Here is an 18646-nt window from a genome sequence, read left to right as displayed (position 1 = left end):
CCATCTTTGATTAAATCTCAAAATTAATTTATTTTTTGAAAGGTACTTTATAGGTATGTTTATTTAAAATGTTACATTTGTAAATGTATGGTTTGGAACCTTAATATATATATATACATATATAATAAAATAATTTTTTTTATAGATTATCTAGATGACTAGGATAATACTTGATTTAATTGAAAAATACATTAAAGTGATTTGTTTCACTTTTTAAATGTTTATTAAATTATTTTTAGGAGATTATTATTCTTTATTAACAATTGCTGGATAATTACAAAAAATTGCAAAAAAATAAAAAAATGATAAAAATCAATATAAACAGAATATTAATTACCCATAAAATAATAATATACTAGTTATTTTTATGTTTACTCCTTATCCCTAAAATTCTAGTATTTAATGCTTTTTTACATTGCTAAAATAAGGATATTAATCAATGAATTATTGGTTCATAAAAATCAATTTTACATTTTTATAATGGGATCATAAAAATAAACACTATGTAAAATAATTAAATGATAAAAAATCTAAAACTATACCTTATTGCAAGAGAATGGATGCTTTTTGTTTAGCAACGGGAGGGAATGGATCATGTGCAGTGGTTGGAAAAGAGCCTGACACGTGTCAGATGCGGATTGGAGGGCATTGGGAGAGTTTACCACGCCTGGCCACGTGGCGCGTGTGGACTGGTTGTTATGGAGGTTGCACGGAAGCTTTCGGTGCAACTGTCCGCACTGGATCCCGTGTTCTACACGGGTGATGATTCGGTGTGGCGCGGCACAGTGAGACCGCAGTTTATTTTCGCTTTATGATTGGACGCAGCTCTGGGTCAACGCGATGGAAGAAAAGTATGCAGATCCAACGGTTAGAAAGGCTAGGCACGGCGAGCTCACGGTGTTGTGATGGTAATGGCTGTACTGGATTGTTTATGCCAACAATGTTTTTCTCTCTCTCACATAACCCTTTTTCTTATAATTTTCTCCCTAAAATAATTTTCTCCACCTCTCATTAATCCCTCACAACCCACCTATTTATAATGACATTAATTAACCATAATCCCTTAAATTTTGATTAACTGAAACATAGCTTTTTGGCCCAATAACACTATTTTTATGGGATTTAAACCACCAACTAAGTCATATTTTGACTTAGTATTTATCCATTATTTTAAAAAATCTAATTAAAACATGATTAAATTATATTTTAATTACTTTTATATTCTATAAATTCCGAAAAAATAAATAAATAATTATCTTATTATGCTTTAATTTTATAAAATTATATTTTCTAAAAAATAAAATATAAAAAATTATTTTTTCATTTATTTGGTATTTATAAGTGCTTTTTAAGAACATCTCTCTTATTTCTATTTTAAAATTCGAATTTAATTATAAAAATAACATAAAAAATATTCTTAATTATTCTTTACTATTTTATAATAAAATTCGAAAAGAAATGAATAAAATAATGATACAATATTATTTTTATCCTTTTTTCTTTAAAAATGATTGTGGGCTTTTTAGGGTCTATTTTAATTTAATTCTTTTTAGTTACTTTTATTATTTTATGTTTTTGGTTAACCCGACCACTTAGATTTAGGGACCTTATCAACCCTAATTTAAAATTATTATTCATTATTTTTCCCCCATACAGGATTGTAATTATTATTTATTAATTAAAATTAAGTATATAAAAAATTTATTATTTTCAATTTAAACATTTTGGGCTTTTTTCTGGGCCGGAGAAAATTTGAGTGTTCACGCTACACATGGAGAATAGTATACTATTTATCTTAATAAGATTTGATTTCCAGTAATTGTAGACCCGCTAAGGAGGAATACTTATAAGTTCACCTTTTAAATTATACATACATGGACATAACATGCTAAATTTAGAAAGTATTTTACAAGTCATATTTGAAGCATGTTATGTGAGCAACAAGTCTGTGATCCAGAATGGTAGTGACTGAAGTTGCTTTTGTTTTATTTGCTATCACAAAAGAGTTTGTGCAGACTGCCATGGTCCAAGTACACTTTGTACATCGACTGATTGCACTCCATTCGAGCCGTGTGGAGCCATGACAACTGAATTTGGCTGTAGTTTGATTGGAGCTGCTGACGAAGCTAGGCTACTGAAAGGTACTGTAGCAGACAAAAAAGAAAGAAATGCAGAAAGGGAATAAACTTTTCAGAGAGGAAGAATATTTTTCTATTACTTGCCTTTTTTCTTCCTCTATTACATCAGTGATATATATATATATATATATATAACTTGGCATCCGCCTTGTAGTATGCTACTAATTAAAAAGGAAGAAAGGAATATTTCTAATCATTCATTCCTAACAAAATTCCTTTTCTTGCGGGTAATGGAGCTAGACACCACATAGTCTTTGAGGTGACTTGGTGGGTGTGAGATTCTCTTGGTGCCACCTTGATAATCTTCCATTGACACAGCTGGAGGATTATAATTGGTATTTGAGCCTAAGGTTGGAGTGAGGAAAATAGGTCCAGTGTTCCTTACATCTCCTCCCGGTTCAAGAAGCACCTTGTCCTCAATGTGGAATTGTTGTTGAATCTGCAGCCATGGTTCCCAAGTGGCTTCTTCCAAAGCCATGTCTTTCCATTGTATCAGAACCAGAATGAGAGGAGTAGGAGAAGAGTTGTCCCATTTCCAGTCCACAATGGCCAAAGGTTCCAAAATTGGTTGATTTTCCTCTATCTCTGGAGGTAGGGAAAGGGGAGTAGAAGGCAAAGGACCCTTGTGGGGGCGGAGAAGGCTAGCATGAAATACATTGTGGATTTTGGCCGATGGTGGGAGGGCTATTTCATAGGCAACCTCTCCGATTTTCCTTATTATCTTGAAGAGTCCAAAGAAGCGTTTCATGAGTTTCCCGGAATATGGGCCAATTACTGAAGATTGTCGGTGTGGCCGAAGGCGGATATAAACCCAATCATCGACAGCAAACTGTAAATCCTTGCGGTGCTTGTCGGCCCAGTTTTTCATGGCTTCTTGAGCCTTTTGTAAGTTGGAAGTCAGTTTCTGGAGAATGGCAGCACGGGTGGACAGTTCAGATTGAACAGCAACATTTGATGTGTCCGTATGAGGCAAAAAAGGCATCAGTGGAGGTTTGTGACCATACATTACCTCAAAAGGGGTAAAACCCGTGGATGCATTTACTGAAGTATTGAAACTCCATTCTGCCCAAGAAATGAATTTGCCCCAGGTAGATGGTTTATGATGCACAAAACAACGGAGGTACTGCTGTAGCACTTTATTGGTGACCTCTATTTGACCATCCGTTTGCGGGTGGTATGCAGTTGATAGCCGAAGTTTGGTGCCACTAAGCCGGAATAGATCACGCCAGAATTGGCTCAAAAAAATTGGGTCGCGATCAGAGATGAGACTGCATGGTAAACCGTGATGTTTGCAAACTATGTTGACAAAAAGTTGAGCGACATTGGTGGCAGTTAAAGATTTGGGAAGCATCCCAAGGTGAACACCCTTTGAGAATCTATCAACGACCACCAGAATAGTAGTGAGTCCTTTGTAAGGTGGTAACCCTACGATAAAATCGTGACAAGTCCTCCCAACAGTGTGATGGAGGGGGTATTGGTTGTAACAGACCTGGAAGACGCTGAGTTGAGATTTTGGTCTGCTGGAAATTGTTGCATTGTGCTACAAAGTCTGTCACATCCTTGCGGATGGTTCTCCAGTAGAAATTGGCTAATATTTTAGTCAAAGTTCTTGAAATACCCGTGTGTCCTGTCATAGGGGTGTTGTGGAATTCATGGAGTAGAAGGGGAATGTAAGAGCAAGTAGAGGGTAGCCATAATTTGTCTTTATAGAATATAAGGTCCTCCTTGATAGTGAAATAAGGAAGATCGGTTGGATCAGTCAAGATTTTGTCCCTCAGAGCTATGAAATCTGGGTGTTGATGTAGTGAGGACTTGAGATCAGTGAAGAAATCCAAATGAGGAATGGACAAAACTAATAGGGAATTTGTGACAGGTGCAATAGAGTCATCTAGGCGGGATAGAGCGTCAATTGCCGTGTTTGTTTTCCCAGGTCTATACTGAATTTCAAAATCGAATCCCAATAACTTGAAGATGTAGTCCTACTGATCAGGGGTAAGAACCGTCTGAGATAGCAGCACCTTAATCGACTTTTGATCTGTTTGTATGATAAAGTGGTGGCCCAAAAGATATTGTCGCCATTTCAGTACAGCAGAGGTAATGGCACACAATTCCCGAATGTAAGTGGAGGAATTGCGAAGCTTGGGGCAAAATTGTTTGTTGAAGTAAGCAATAGGATGACCATTTTAAGATAACACTACTCCCATGCCTGTTCTGGAAGCATCGGTCTGAACCGTGAACACAGAATCAAATTTTGGAATGGCCAAAACCGGTTTGGATAGAAGGTTCTCCTTTGGCTTGAAGAAGGTTGTCTGAGCCTTGTCATTCCATAGAAAGCAATCCTTCTTGAGAAGATCCGTGAGTGGTTGAGCAATAGAGGCGTAACCCGAAACAAAGCGGCAGTAAAAACCTGTAAGACCAAGAAATCCTCGAAGGGATTTAATAGAAGTTGGAATTGGCCAATTGGACACAGCAATCAGTTTCTCTGGGTCGGGTTGAACGCCATTGTTGGAGACCACGTGACCCAAATATTGAATTGGTTGAGTCCCAATAGTACACTTGCTGCCCTTTAAGCAGAAAGAATTGGAGAAAAGTAACTTGAAGATGGTTTCCAGGTGGAGAACATGGTCGGCCAAGGTAAGACTGTAAACCAAGATGTCATCAAAGAAAACGATGATGAAGCGGCGTAAGTGTGGCCGAAACAGATCATTCATGGTGGCCTGGAATGTAGAAGGGGTGTTACATAAACCGAATGGCACTACCCGGAACTCAAAGTGGCCATTGTGAATCCGAAATGTTGTTTTTGCAGTATCAGCAGGGAGCATGAGGATTTGATGAAATCCGGAGAAGAGATCCAATTTGGAGAACCACGAGGCATGACCTAGTTCATCCAATAGTTCGTCCACTATGGGGATTGGAAATTTATCCTTGATGGTGGTGGCGTTGAGGGCCCTATAATCAATGCAGAAGCGCCACGTACCGTCCTTCTTTTTTACGAGAAGGACCGGAGAGGAATAGGGACTGTTGCTAGGGGTGATGAAGCTTGAGTCTAGAATTCTTTGGACTTGTGTTTCAATTTCTTGTTTTTGGAAGTGTGGGTAGCGGTAAGGCCGGACAGTTATTGGAGGGGTGTTGGGGGTCAAAGTGATGGAGTGGTCTGTGGTTCTCGTGGGAGGTAAGGCAGTAGGAGTTGAGAAAAGGGAGGAGTATTGGGAGATGAGGGATTGTATTTGTGGTTCGGTGGAAGAGGGAAAGGGAGAGGCCGGTTGGGATGTGTTTGCAGTTGTTGGAGAAAAAGGAACTGAGTCAAGTGTGAGCTGGAAGAGGGCCTCGACCCTGTTGGTGTTGTGGAGGCGTCTTAGTTGGGGGGCTGAAATTGGTGAAGGGTTTGGGCCTGGATCCCCTTTAAGATCCACGAGTGTATCATGCCAAGTGAATCTCATGTATGGGCCATTATAATCCATTACAAAATGGCTTATCATGGAAAGCCAGTGGACACCCAGAACCACATCTGTGCCTGATAGTTCTAGTGGATACAAATCAACAGGAAATTCTTGTTTATCCAAGGTGAGGGTAATGTTTGGGCAAAAAGAAGAACAAGGTAAAAAATCTCTGTTACCTACCATTACGAGTAATGGGCTTGGAGTGGGTTGAGTGGGTAAGTGCAAAAACTGGGCCACTCTATTCTGGATGAAATTATGGGTTGCCCCACTGTCTACCAAGATCTGGACCGCATAGCCCATGATAGAGCCAGTGACCCAAAAAGTTCGTGGGGTTCATTGACCCGAAAAGGCGTGGAGATTGGTGAGTCATTCCACCTGCTGTTCTTCCTCATTCGGTTGGAGGTCCTCTGTGGGTACTTCATTGTCCAGCTCATCTGAATCGAAGGAAGTGAGGAGCAAAAACGGTGGCTTACAGCGGTGCCCTCGTGTGTAACGTTCATCACAGTTAAAATAGAGGTTCTTGTCGCGACGTGCTTGCATCTCGGCTTCTGAGAGCCGTTTAATTGGGATTTTGGTGGATGGTGTTGGAAGGAGTGCGGGAAGAGGTTTGGGAGGAGTGGTTATGGCGGTGGAGGTGGGTGAGGGGGAATTAAAAGTGCGGGCAAATATGTTAAATGGAGGTGGTGGGGAGCGAAATTTCTCATCATGAAGCTTAGCCAAGGCAATGGCATAAGGAAGGTCTTGGGGTTGGAGGGCTGTAACTTCTCGCTGGAGATTGGGTTTGAGGCCTGAGAGAAAACAACTTAGGTAAAAGCTATGTGGGTAGTCAGAGATTCGGTTGGCCAAGGTCTCAAATTCTGAGAGATAATCTTGAAGGCTATTGGTATGTGTGAGTTTGCAGATGGAGGCTATTAAGTCATCGAATTTGGATGGGGCAAATCGGAGCTCTAATGCACGCAGAAAAGTGTCCCAAGTTGAAAGTAAGCCATTATTGGACATCCATTGGAACCATGCTAGAGCTTGACCTTCAAGGTAGAAGGAGGAGATTTGGACGCGTTGGTCGATGGGTGTTTGGTGGGAGTCAAAAAATTGTGTGACCTTGAAGATCCAACCAAGGGCGTCAGATCCATTGAAGGTGGGGAGGTCAAATTTTAATGGTTTTGAGGGATGTGGGGAATGGTGATGGTGGGGTTGGTTCTCAAGGGTGGAAGTGCGGTTGGCAAGGTCATGGAGTGTATTAGAGAGGTTGGCATGAGATAAGAGTAGTTGTTCGAGTTTTGAATGAAGTTTAGATAGCTCATCATTTGGGATAGAAGATGTCGTCATTGAGGGAGTAGAGACCAATGAAAGGTACTATAGCAGACAGAAAAGAAAGAAATGCATAAAGGGAAGAAACTTTTTAGAGAGGAAGAATATTTTTCTATTACTTGCATTTTTTCTTCCTCTATTACATCAGTGCTATATATATATATATATAACTTGGCATCCGCCTTGTAGTATGCTACTAATTAAAAAGGAAGAAAGGAATATTTCTAATCATTCATTCCTAACAGAATTCCTTTTCTTGCGGGTAGTGGAGCTAGACACCACATAGTCCTTGAGGTGACTTGGTGGGTGTGAGATTCTCTTGGTGCCACCTTGATAATCTTGCCTTGACATAGCTGGAGGATTATAATTGATATTTGGGTTTGAGGGTGGAGTGAGGAAAATAAGTCCAGTGTTCCTTACAGCTACCATTATTGTTCATAACAGTATTTTGGTTTTTCTGGGATTCTTCACTGTAATCGGAATATTTTATAGTGTATTGGTGGCTACCATGGTAGGGCAACGGATATGGCAGCGCCATTATCACATACTTGCAAAAAGGATGCTAACAAAGATGTGTCTGCTTTACTTTCTTTTGTACATTTCTTTAAGTGCCATGAACTGTCAATTATTGGTCCACCGTAGCTGCTAAGTCAACCTAAATACCTTACTGATATGTGCAATTACCCCATTTAGACATTGCTTCAAAATGTTACAGGAACCTTTTATATTTGTTTAACATTTAAATTTAACATAACATCTTTGCAGACACATTTATTATATTATGGGAGGAATAACCAATAATGTCAACCCTATTTTTCTGCACTTTTGGTGAACGCAACATAACCTTTGAGAGTTTCTATAACCACATTGCAACTGCAATTGTGGCTTGTGTTGCTGCAATTTTCTGCAATTGTGGTGAATGCAACAAAACTGCAGCTGAATTTAAATACATTTGTACCTTCTATGAATTACGAAAACTCCTCACCACCAGCACCTCCTAGTTACTTTTATTATTGATGTTTCAATTTATGAAGTTAATTGCATATTTATGAGCACTTGAAAGATACTCCCTCTTGAATTCCCAAATATGAGATTGTTACGTTTCTTATCAATTAAAAAATGTACATGGTTTGAGACAACAAATCATTGTTTTATTTAATTGATATGGTGATGGTGTATTTCTCCCATTCCCCCAACCTAACTTCTTTATGTCTATTGAAAATTATGTTATTCAAGAATTTAACATAAACTCTGAAAATTTATTAAATATTCTGAGATTTAGTGAAATATAAATATATTTCTAGTCCATTGGACGAAAGACTCATTCTTTGGGTACTGTCAGTACCTCTCCCAAGTAGGCATCTAACTCTGTCTAATAAATAAACCAACTATGTTGGTAACTTGTTTTATTCCATGATAAAAAAAGAAATGATGTTCGAGGAAAAGGTAATCAACAACTCTCTTTTTTATGTAAAAATTAAAATAGAATCATTTCTCTTTAAAATAAAGTATTAATCACAAAAAATATGAATTAAAAAGGTTATTTTTATTGAAATAAGGAACAAATTAATATGTTTTTTATCCCTACAAGTTGAGAATTTTTTATTTTATTTTATTTGTTTTAGTCCTTATATTTTATTTTATAGATGTTTTGGAATTTATCAATGTCGATAGCTGAGAAAGGAAAATGTGCCTAACGTAAATCACATTAGCAGTGTCACATGTTTCATCACATAAATTCATTAAATTTGATTGCAATCCATATAAATGAATTAGTTTTGATTTTAATATATTCATTAACTAAGCTACCGATAAGGATCAAATTATCATGTCCACGGAAATAAGTATATTTATTTGGCTATCAATTGTACACAATGAAAAAATTAGCCTCACAATAAATAAATACTTTAAATTATTTTCCACTTTTGGTACATTGTACTTCTTTTTATGGCATTGAAATTTTTTTGAACCCTGAGACCATACGAACATCACTTGAAGAAGAAGAAAAAAAAAGTGAATTCTGAGTTGCTTGTTCATTTGTCATTCTATCTTCTTTTGGAAATATATTCATTGGAAAGGAAATTGGGAGATTAATGAATATTACTCATTAAATTTCCTTTGGAAATATATTATTAAAATTAAATCCAACAATAATGACACTTTAAATTATTAGATTTAAATATCATATCAAATTCCAATTATTAATGACACTAGATTATATATAAATATTATTATTCAAGTAAATTTTATGTATAATCACGTAGATATATTTTTAATTCTACCTCATTAATGATAGAAGTAAACAATTAAATAGATCAATATATACTATCATTAATATTTTTTAAAATTATTGAATAAAATATTAATGAGACTTTATTATTACTATCATATTGATGACTCTTTCATCATATTAAATTCTGGGATATAATATTCATACCTGATTGAGTGAGAACTTCTTGATGAGGTTTATTTGTATCTCTAAATTTAAGAGTTCCGTTTGATGTTTGTTTCAGTGAGTCACTTTCAAATGTAGTAACTCATGATAATGAATGTGGTTTCTATTCGCAATCCGTGGAGTTGCAATTTGAAACCCAATTCAAAAATTGAGAATGTAACCCCAAATAAATTGAGAAGTTTGCCTCCAACATACTTCTAAGGCTATGATCACATTATAATTGAGGCTTATGAACTTTTGGCCAATAAAGTGAATCAAAAGTTGAAAAAAACAAAGGGTTTTAGTTTAGTTTAGCCTGTGAATTCCATCACTGAAGACAAAGGAGGATAAGGAATATTATACGTACTCACCTCTACAAGAGTACCATGCAGTTGGTAGATGGTGTCTGGTTCCTGGTTTGGTCTACTGCTGCAAGATCTGTTGGATCTACAAATAATTACAATGTCAAGGTTTAATTCCGGAGAGCGATATTGATTGGGATGGACAGTCACAAACCATTAATTATTTAACTTGACAGAATATTTTTTATACTACAAAAAAAACATAAACAAAATTAAAGAATACAACTTTACAATAACAAACAAAACTCAATCGAAAAAGCACAAAGTATCAGAAGATTAGGTTCGCTCATTTATTAGGTTCTACGGTAGCGGTGAGCAAGACCTAATTCGACGCATAGATCCGTCTTAACTCGATGACTTAGAGGCAAGTTTGACCCATCTAAATAAATAAAAAAGGACCGACTCGTTGTCAAAAAAAGATGAGTTCAGATCTATGTCTGGGTCATCTGACCCGTCCCTTATAGTTATGTATTAAGAATAGTTGAATAAGTACTTACCAATATCTATTATGTTCAGCCCACATAACTCAAATATCTACAAACTCACACAACATATTCACACCACTTAATGATAAAAAACCAATTAATTTTTAGTTTTTATGTACTCCAATTTAAGTTTCATTTTTCCATGTTAATAACTAGTTATTGTATTCATTTTTGTGTGAACTTTTAAGTATTGACATGTTATCATTTTAGTTTTCATGTGTTTTTTATCATTTATAATAACACTTCAGCTTATGTTGACACTTGACAATTTAAATTGGTCTGAAATTTTCAACATATTCTACAATTTCCAGTCACGTGACTGTGAAAGTTTTTAATTTGAATGATGCAATTTACGATTTGTAGTTTACATACTAATGTATGTAGGATGCAGGTTTTAATTGAGTTTATATACAGATTGTGATAATTTTGATTGTACATGCTTAAAGATTTGAGGAAAAAATCTATGTTTGTCATTTTGTCTTTTTTCAACTCGGACTCGTCCTTATCTTGACCCGTCTTATTTTGAACTCGTCCCTCACGCATCCCATCCTAACTAGGGACATGTTTGGGTTCAAAAGTTAACCTGATCAATATTTAGAGACGAGCGAGAAACATGTTTAACTCGTCTCAATCCCTCACATGCTCACCCCTGTTCTAAAGTATCAGGAGATTAAAAAACAAAACTCTTACATTTTATTATGTCTTTATTATATAAAAAGAGGAATGATTATTACGTCAGCACTAATCATATGGTTTGAATCCTAAAGATTGGTAAAATTATCACATGGTATAGGAGTAATAGTGCTAACGAATCATATTTTTATTATTGATAAACATTAATGATTTAAAAGGAAATGAATTTATAATAAATATGTAATTGTCATATAATAAGACAAGTTACCAACAAGTCATTAATCTAGCAGTGTAAGGCTTATTGGATATCCAATGTTAAATGTTTAATTTTTGGGAATCATATTTGTTGGGAGGAGTAGACACAAATTCTGAAAGAGATTAATTCTTTATCTAAAAAATGAAGAATAGTACCAAAAATAAATAATACTAGGTGTTCCTTTCGTGCATCAAACCAAACGTAATGTACATTTAAACTTCTTCACCTACCCATTTCTGGTGTATTATAAGGTGGGTCTCCTTAGAGTGTGAATTTCTATCTACTCCTTCACCACTCTCCTTTCTTAGCTACAAGCATGTTCGGTGACAATTGGGTTGACAACTTTTTGATGTTTCTCACAAAAAATATCTACCTCTGCAGATATTTTATATGTACAAGAATCAAACTTCTACCATTTCCAAACTCTGCCTACATTTCACTCTATCACAAACAGAATTGAACCTAACTCCAAATAATGATAGTCACTTTGTTATAAACATGTTCTATATATAAATGAAATCATTAGTATTATAATATACAACACTACCATCATTACATTAATTGTTGTCTTATAGGCTAATAAAAATAATTTGTCTTGTATCTTTTAATTATATGAGCAAATGATTTAGAGTTTTTTCCTTCATCCTCGCTCTCTCTTCTCTAGGTATAGTATTTTTCGATCAATTGTCAAATAATAATCTATTTAGATTTTAGAGTGTAAACATCACTTAAATGAATTATATTTTGTAATAAATTATTTTTACCCATATGATAAGAATCAAATCTCTAAAACATACTTCAAGTCCCTGTCTATATATATATAGTCATTTACTTTATTATAAGCTACATTAGATAACTTCAGAATAAACTGATTTTAATGCAAAATGATCTAATCCAAAGACTTCATTAATACAAATTAAATTGCAGCACATGAAACAATGGACTATGCATTATTAACATTTCAGACCCAATCATGTACCCAACTACTCAATGATTCTAATAATCAGAGATATCTATTCAAAGTACTACCACCCCATAATATAGATAACAAAGACCTAAGCTGTTCATCATTCCCATCATAATATCCTACATGATTTTGAAGCTGGACTTGATACTTGGTCACAACATTTGATGGCAACACTTTGTTCCTGCAGAGTGGACAAGTAGCACAATATTTCTGCAACCAGTTATCCAAACAATCCTTGTGAAAAGTGTGTTTGCATTCCAACTTCCTCACTTTATCATCTTCTTCAAAATCTGTTAAACACACCATGCATTCTATGTGCTGTGGCCTCAATCTTCGTGTGAAGCAAATTGTGGGGTTCTTCTTTTCAATGAATTTGTGGTATTGGGTTTTGGTTGCAATTGGTCTTGGAATTGATTTAAGATATTGAATGATAAGGATAAGTGATATTAACATGTATGTTAATAGGACTATTGTTTTGGTGTAAAACTGATAGAAAAGCTCTCTCATGGTTTTTTGATGCTAACTAATGGACAGTATGTTTTTCTTCCTCTCTCTCTATATCTATATATATATATATATATATATATAGTAAACAAACAGCCGATGCAGCTAGTAATTAATTGAATAGTAAAGTATCCGGTTATTTAATGATGTGTTGTTCCAAATCGTCTACCAAATGTTCATTGTTTTTTTATTAAACATTCATTGTTTTTTTCTAATTTTAATTCAATATCATTAAACTGAGATATGATTTGAGACATTATTTAGGACATCAGATATCCTTATCCCTAATTATGTACTCTTTTCCCCTTTCTATTTTACTCCATGATATATGTCCTGTTATGTGCGAGTCAGAAAATGATGTTACCTGGTCCCTTGTCTCAATTGGGTGAAGTGGGACAACACATGAAAAAGATAAAATTGCCTAAAAATGAATTTTGTACATCTAATTTGAGTACGATTGAAATCATATATATCTATTCAATAGTATTAAGTAGTAGTTGAAGTGATATATATTTATTTTAGCAAATATCTTAGTTTCAATTCTTGTGATTATATTATTTTTACATATGTTATTCCAGTCAAAATCTTATGATTAATTAGACTTGAAAATTCAATAATATATATATATCAAGTGTCAAAATATGGACATTGAGTTTCCTAGAGCCCACACCATGCATGTAGCATATGTTTACGGGATAAACATAACTATCAGAGATACATACATCTTTTTCTCTACAAACATATGGTCCAGAAAGAAAGAAAATACAATGTGAAAATATCATAGTATAGTCGTGTATAGATTTTTTTTGTTGATAAAGATAAAATTTATTTTGGTGATTTTTACCGGAACTATCTTGCCCATTTAGGTAATTAAAACGAGTTTTTTTTTTTTTTTTTATGGTTTCCTACAGGTATCCTCGCACCGGAGGCAATCCTGTCCGAGCCGGGCACATCCGCAGGTAAGTGGGGCTAACTCTCCTAACGGGCATTTTTTCCATCCACAAGACTCGAACCCGGGTTCTTGCTTAAGGGGAATCAAGCATGTACCACTTGAACCAACGCCTGTTCGTAATTAAAAACGAGTTTACACAGACTTTAACCATTTTTTGTGCAGGGACAAATAAAAAAACTCATCTTTTAAGGAACTAAAAACTTGTTTTAAAGAAGAAAAAAATAGCAATTATGTTGTTTTTGTCTCCTATCATAATTAAATAATAATATTCCGTGCAAATCAATCAAGAAGCTAGGTTTCTTTTAGAACAAATATATGTTGTCTCATATCATATTTTAAGACGTTAATATGTATTAATAATAATAAAATTAAAATAATAATAAAAAATATTTAATTTTTTATTAGATATCACATATTTTTATTAGTATGAAATAACGTATGAGATACGATCTAAAATGTGATATCTTTATTATTTCTTTCGTACTTTATTTCATATCTACCTAGTTCCGTGCACCATTCATAAAAATAAAATGAAAACTTAAGCCAAAAATTCTCAGGACCAATCACAATATTAGAGGGAGTAAAAACATAGATCAAATCAACACATATTTTATGTACCAAAGAAAATCAACATATATTCTCTCAAAAATGAATCCTGATGAATAAAAGTGAGCTATCCATTTTGTAGATTTGGGTTTTACATGATTCATCTCATTACTAGATCGGAGGAATGATAAAAGAAGTAATGAGTGGGGAGAAGAACTTCTTCCAACTTCTAAGTAAAAATATTCTCCATTAATAAAGAGACAAGTGCTACACAATAATACACAAAATATTACATGTAGTAACACTTTTATTCTTTTGTTTATTATGAATACTGATATCAGTAATTGTAAATCTAGTCATCCATCTCCTTAAAAAAAATAACAAGTGACCTTCAAATATTTTTATAAAATTTAAAATATCAAATTGTATACGAAATGGTGTGTTTTATATCACAAGAAATGTTGAACTTAGATTAGTTATTATTTTTTATATGCTAAGGTACTTGCTAATAAGAATACCCATAAAAAATTATGATTCACAACGGAACATGTCGCTATACCTTTTCATAACATGGTTCTCTACAACACCTATATTATACAATCTTTGATGAAATTTCCTCTTAAAAATATATCTTTTTTGTAAATGTTCATAAAAGTCGATTGATTAATTTCATTTCATGTTCTAAAAAACAATAAAAAATTATGCTCAATAAGATACAGTTCAAGAGTTAGTCTGCCATATTTTAGTGCTAGACTAACCTCTTTAGACATGTTACATTAATACATTATGATTAAGCCACTTTCAAAAAGAATCTCTTAACATCCAAACCTTTGTTCTTAAAAAGTCTCACTTTGCCATTGAACTTGATATTTATTAAGACTATATATAGTAACTGAATATATTTAGTAGTCTATTATAATATAAAGGTCCAACATTAATATTTAAATTTGATTGCATTGAAATGGGATATAAACCCAAGCTTCATTCATTAATAATATAAAACCCAAGCATATATTATTTAGTTCTAATTGATTTTGAGACAGAAGTCATAATCAAAAACAATTAGCAACTTAAAACTTTAGGGCATGACACCTTTTCCCTTGTCACTAGGGCCCACACCAGAGGATGTGTCTGCAGAAGCCTCCTTATCCTTTCTCTCTTTGTCTTTTCCTTTCCATTTTTCTTCTTTTTCCATCATAGTTTCTGTTTCCTCTTGAACTGCAGGAACTAACTTATGAGTAAAAGCTGCAACACCCAACTCATTCAACTTCCAAATCTTGAATCCTATTTTCTTCAAAACAGTTTCAAGAGATGGGTCATTAGGATCGTTCTTGATAAGATAACCAAGACCAATACGAGTAAGAATTTCTGCAGATTCCAAAGTATCAACCATGCAAGTTATGGCATTAACTGAAGCATATGCTAAATATTGGCCTATAAATTCATTAGCATTAGGGGGGTTGGTGCCTGTAACGATGTAATGAGATGGTTTCAAGATTCCTGAATTGATCATTCCATCTTCGACCACTTTGGTGCATGCTGACATACGAATTGCCCTTAGGTAACTAGGGTTGTGTCCTGAATCATTGAAACATGATTTCCCTGGAATTTGACCTAATTCTCGAAGAGCTTCATTTGCCATGGGTTCAAATCTAAGGCGCATCTTGTACCATAGGAGTGGATCATCGTCCTTTAATGCATAACCTATAGTCATTTTCAGACAAATGTATCACTGTGTTATATCTATGAATATAAAAGGCACATCATTTTTGTTACTGTAAAAAAATTACATGAAAAATCCACTTACCATGTTAACATGTATGCTTTTTATATTTCAATAAGAGAAGGAAACGACAAAAATACTAATTTTTTAATATATCTGCTTATATCCTTTATAGTATAGTTGCATACCAAGTAAAGTGTTGTCTTTGATTTATGAGAAAAAAGTGTACTCTACATTATTATTCATTTGAATTTTCCAAAAAAGTGACACACGATAAACTTAAATTGTTTGCCTCATCTTTTCATTGTTTTGTACATGGTTGAATTAATTCACCATTAAATATATGTGAATTATTTCCTACCAAAAAAGAGACTAGACATTGAATATGGATTTTTTTTATTCAAGGTAAAGATGGATAGCAAATATAGGCATCTATAGATGTTAATTCATGATACATTAGAATTAGCCTTTAAATCAGATAACATATATCCTATATTATGATTTTTCTTCAAAACACAGGTATAAAGAACTGAATATATAGGGACAAATAAAATAAATAAAATGGAGTAGTAGCAAAGATAAAGAGAGATTTACCAAGCCCTTTGATCCCTGTAAGTTTGTTATAATGGCCAAATTTTGTGAATAAACCTTCAAGGGCATCCATCATCGAATCCTCACAATATGGTGGAAATTGAAGGCCATATAAGAGGCCTGGAAGAGCAAAAGCAAAGGTACGATTGGCCATTCTAACGATCACTGTGTCCTTAGTTAAAGGCCAATGAAACCCATCAACAGAGCAAACAGTAATCACAATGGGATAGATGATATGCATCATAACGTACACCATAAATTGCCCTATCCCAAGCATTCTTATTGTTTGATTCTGATCATAGTCCATCAGAAAGAGAGTGCTAGTTCGGAAACAAAACAACTCAGAGAGGCTTCCACTGCCAAAAAACTTCACCTTGTTTTCTGAAGAGGTTGCCATGAAATCCACAAGAACACTTTCTCTTAATTACCTACCATGAAATGGTGAAAGAAATAATTAGACAATTTTTTTGTTGGAGATTAATTAATAACACATGAAATAGTTAAACCAAGAAAATAAATGATCAATTCTGACATATACAATGCTTAGAACTTTTTCTATACATCTTACATTGAGACATGAAATCAAAATTCAAGAAATCAGTAAGAAGAAATAGATATACAAATATACGACTAGGCGGAAAAAAATTAAAGACAATAAACAAAGATGTAACTATGGGTTAATCAAAAGGATAAATTATGGAGTTGGGAAGCATAGTTGGAGATTAACACAAGTTTTTGGATAATGATATGAGTTTCAAGATCAAGTGCCAAAAGGCAGATGAGCTTGGAGTGTGAATCATACCTTCAAAGTATTGAATAGGTTAGAACTGTGTGGGGTTTGGTTGAAAGAGTGTGGATTTTATAGAGTAAAACGCCCATTGGATTTTAGAGTTGTTTTATAAAATGGTTGATGGTTTACGAATGTATTGGTCTAATAGTATAAGATTTTATTTGTTTTTTAAAAGGTCAAAAATCAAAAGTTCGATTCTTGTAAGTAACACTTGTTGAAAGAAATAATTATGCACCCCAAACCCAAAATGAATGTGTTAGTTTCTAGAGATGAAATATCATTGGTTATACAAAAAATTTGATCCAGTTTTTCTATAGATATGTATATATTATTTTATTTATATAATTAATAGTACAACTCAGCATTTAATAAAATTTACAATATTTTAATTTTTGGGAAATAATTATTATTAAATGTCAAACATATATATATATATAGGAAATGACTCATCTAAAAACAATTATTATTGTGAGAAATAAAAATAATTAATATAGATAATTTGATCAAATTTAAATGATCAATAATAAAAGTAATGATCATTTTATTAATAAATAATGTTTAATCCTTATCATCAATGTATAGTTGTAAGGTTTATATTTATTATTTTCAAAAAATTTATATGACAATTGTTCTCACTTAATTCACTCAATATATATATTTATATATTATTCACTTATTAGTATTTAATTCTTTTAATATTAATGATAGAAGCTTGGAAAGAGAGTTAAAATTTAGAGGTTGTTTGGTTTATTATCTTTGAGGAGAAACATTTATTCTTGCGGAGGGAGGTGTTTGATACATTATAAGATGTTTCAACTATTGCTTTTAGGGTGAAAAAAACATTCAATATATATTTGATGTTTGATTTTTTGGACATTAATGGGGTGTCTGTGAGTTAGGTTTTGGAAGGAAATAAAGGAAAAAATAAAGTTTTAGAGTTATCTTACAAGTGTATTTCATGATTTTCAAATATTATTTTTCCGTCATTCCATTCCAAAACTTAGATGACAAACAAAGATAAAATAATATTCACAAAACACGTGATTAAGCTGTTTGGTCTTTACTTCTTTTTTCAGTTGGTATGGTTTGATTTAAATTACAAAAAATACTACTTTATTGTCTGTATTTCAGGCTTTCTTAGCTTTTGTGCAGTAACGTTTCATCATTTCCTTTGCAAAACCGAAAAATAAGAAGAAAAAGTAAAAATAAGTTCACATTTAGTATAAGGTTCTCACATGATATATAGCTCTATGCTGAAATTTATGAATATATGGGTTGTACATTGACAGTTACTACTTTATTCAAAATACCTAAAGCTATTTCAACTTGTGAAATCCACACTCTATATTTTATGTACTTCTCTTATATCCATGCTCATTTACTTTTCAACATTTCACCTCAAGTCTAATTAACTCGGCCTAGTTATGAATTGCCATCAATTTTCGTTCTAGGCTTATATTTAAGTGTGACCCTTATAATTAATGCACAAGTCCACCTTCAATTTATCATCTAGGTTT

General features: G+C 33.6%; 2 protein-coding genes across 2 annotated transcripts; both read right to left on the bottom strand.

Annotated features, from left to right (window-relative positions):
• Positions 11942-13389, bottom strand: LOC109361898 (putative RING-H2 finger protein ATL69). Its single transcript, XM_019607426.1, has 2 exons — positions 13372-13389; positions 11942-12542 (listed from the first exon to the last, which is right to left on the bottom strand). Exons 1-2 carry the CDS (start codon positions 13387-13389, stop codon positions 12060-12062), a joined length of 501 nt encoding a protein of 166 aa, XP_019462971.1. The 3' UTR covers positions 11942-12059.
• On the bottom strand, positions 14967-17230 carry LOC109361765. Its single transcript, XM_019607305.1, has 3 exons — positions 17142-17230; positions 16343-16767; positions 14967-15729 (listed from the first exon to the last, which is right to left on the bottom strand). The coding sequence occupies exons 2-3, from the start codon at positions 16734-16736 to the stop codon at positions 15104-15106; spliced, it is 1020 nt and encodes a 339-aa protein (XP_019462850.1). The 5' UTR covers positions 16737-16767; positions 17142-17230; the 3' UTR covers positions 14967-15103.

The sequence above is a fragment of the Lupinus angustifolius genome, chromosome LG12, assembly GCF_001865875.1.
Source record: "Lupinus angustifolius cultivar Tanjil chromosome LG12, LupAngTanjil_v1.0, whole genome shotgun sequence".
In the NCBI taxonomy this organism is placed as follows: Eukaryota; Viridiplantae; Streptophyta; class Magnoliopsida; order Fabales; family Fabaceae; genus Lupinus; species Lupinus angustifolius.
The sequence above is the reverse complement of the archived record's forward strand: the minus strand, read 5'-3'. Positions and strand labels throughout refer to the sequence as shown.

Excerpts from the sequence above, each read along its gene's own strand:
- LOC109361765 (XM_019607305.1), bottom strand. The coding sequence starts at position 16,736 with ATGGCAACCTCTTCAGAAAACAAGGTGAAGTTTTTTGGCAGTGGAAGC. Across the intron at positions 15,730-16,342 it reads TACAGGGATCAAAGGGCTTG|GTTATGCATTAAAGGACGAT; the intron begins GTAAATCTCTCT and ends AAATGACTATAG.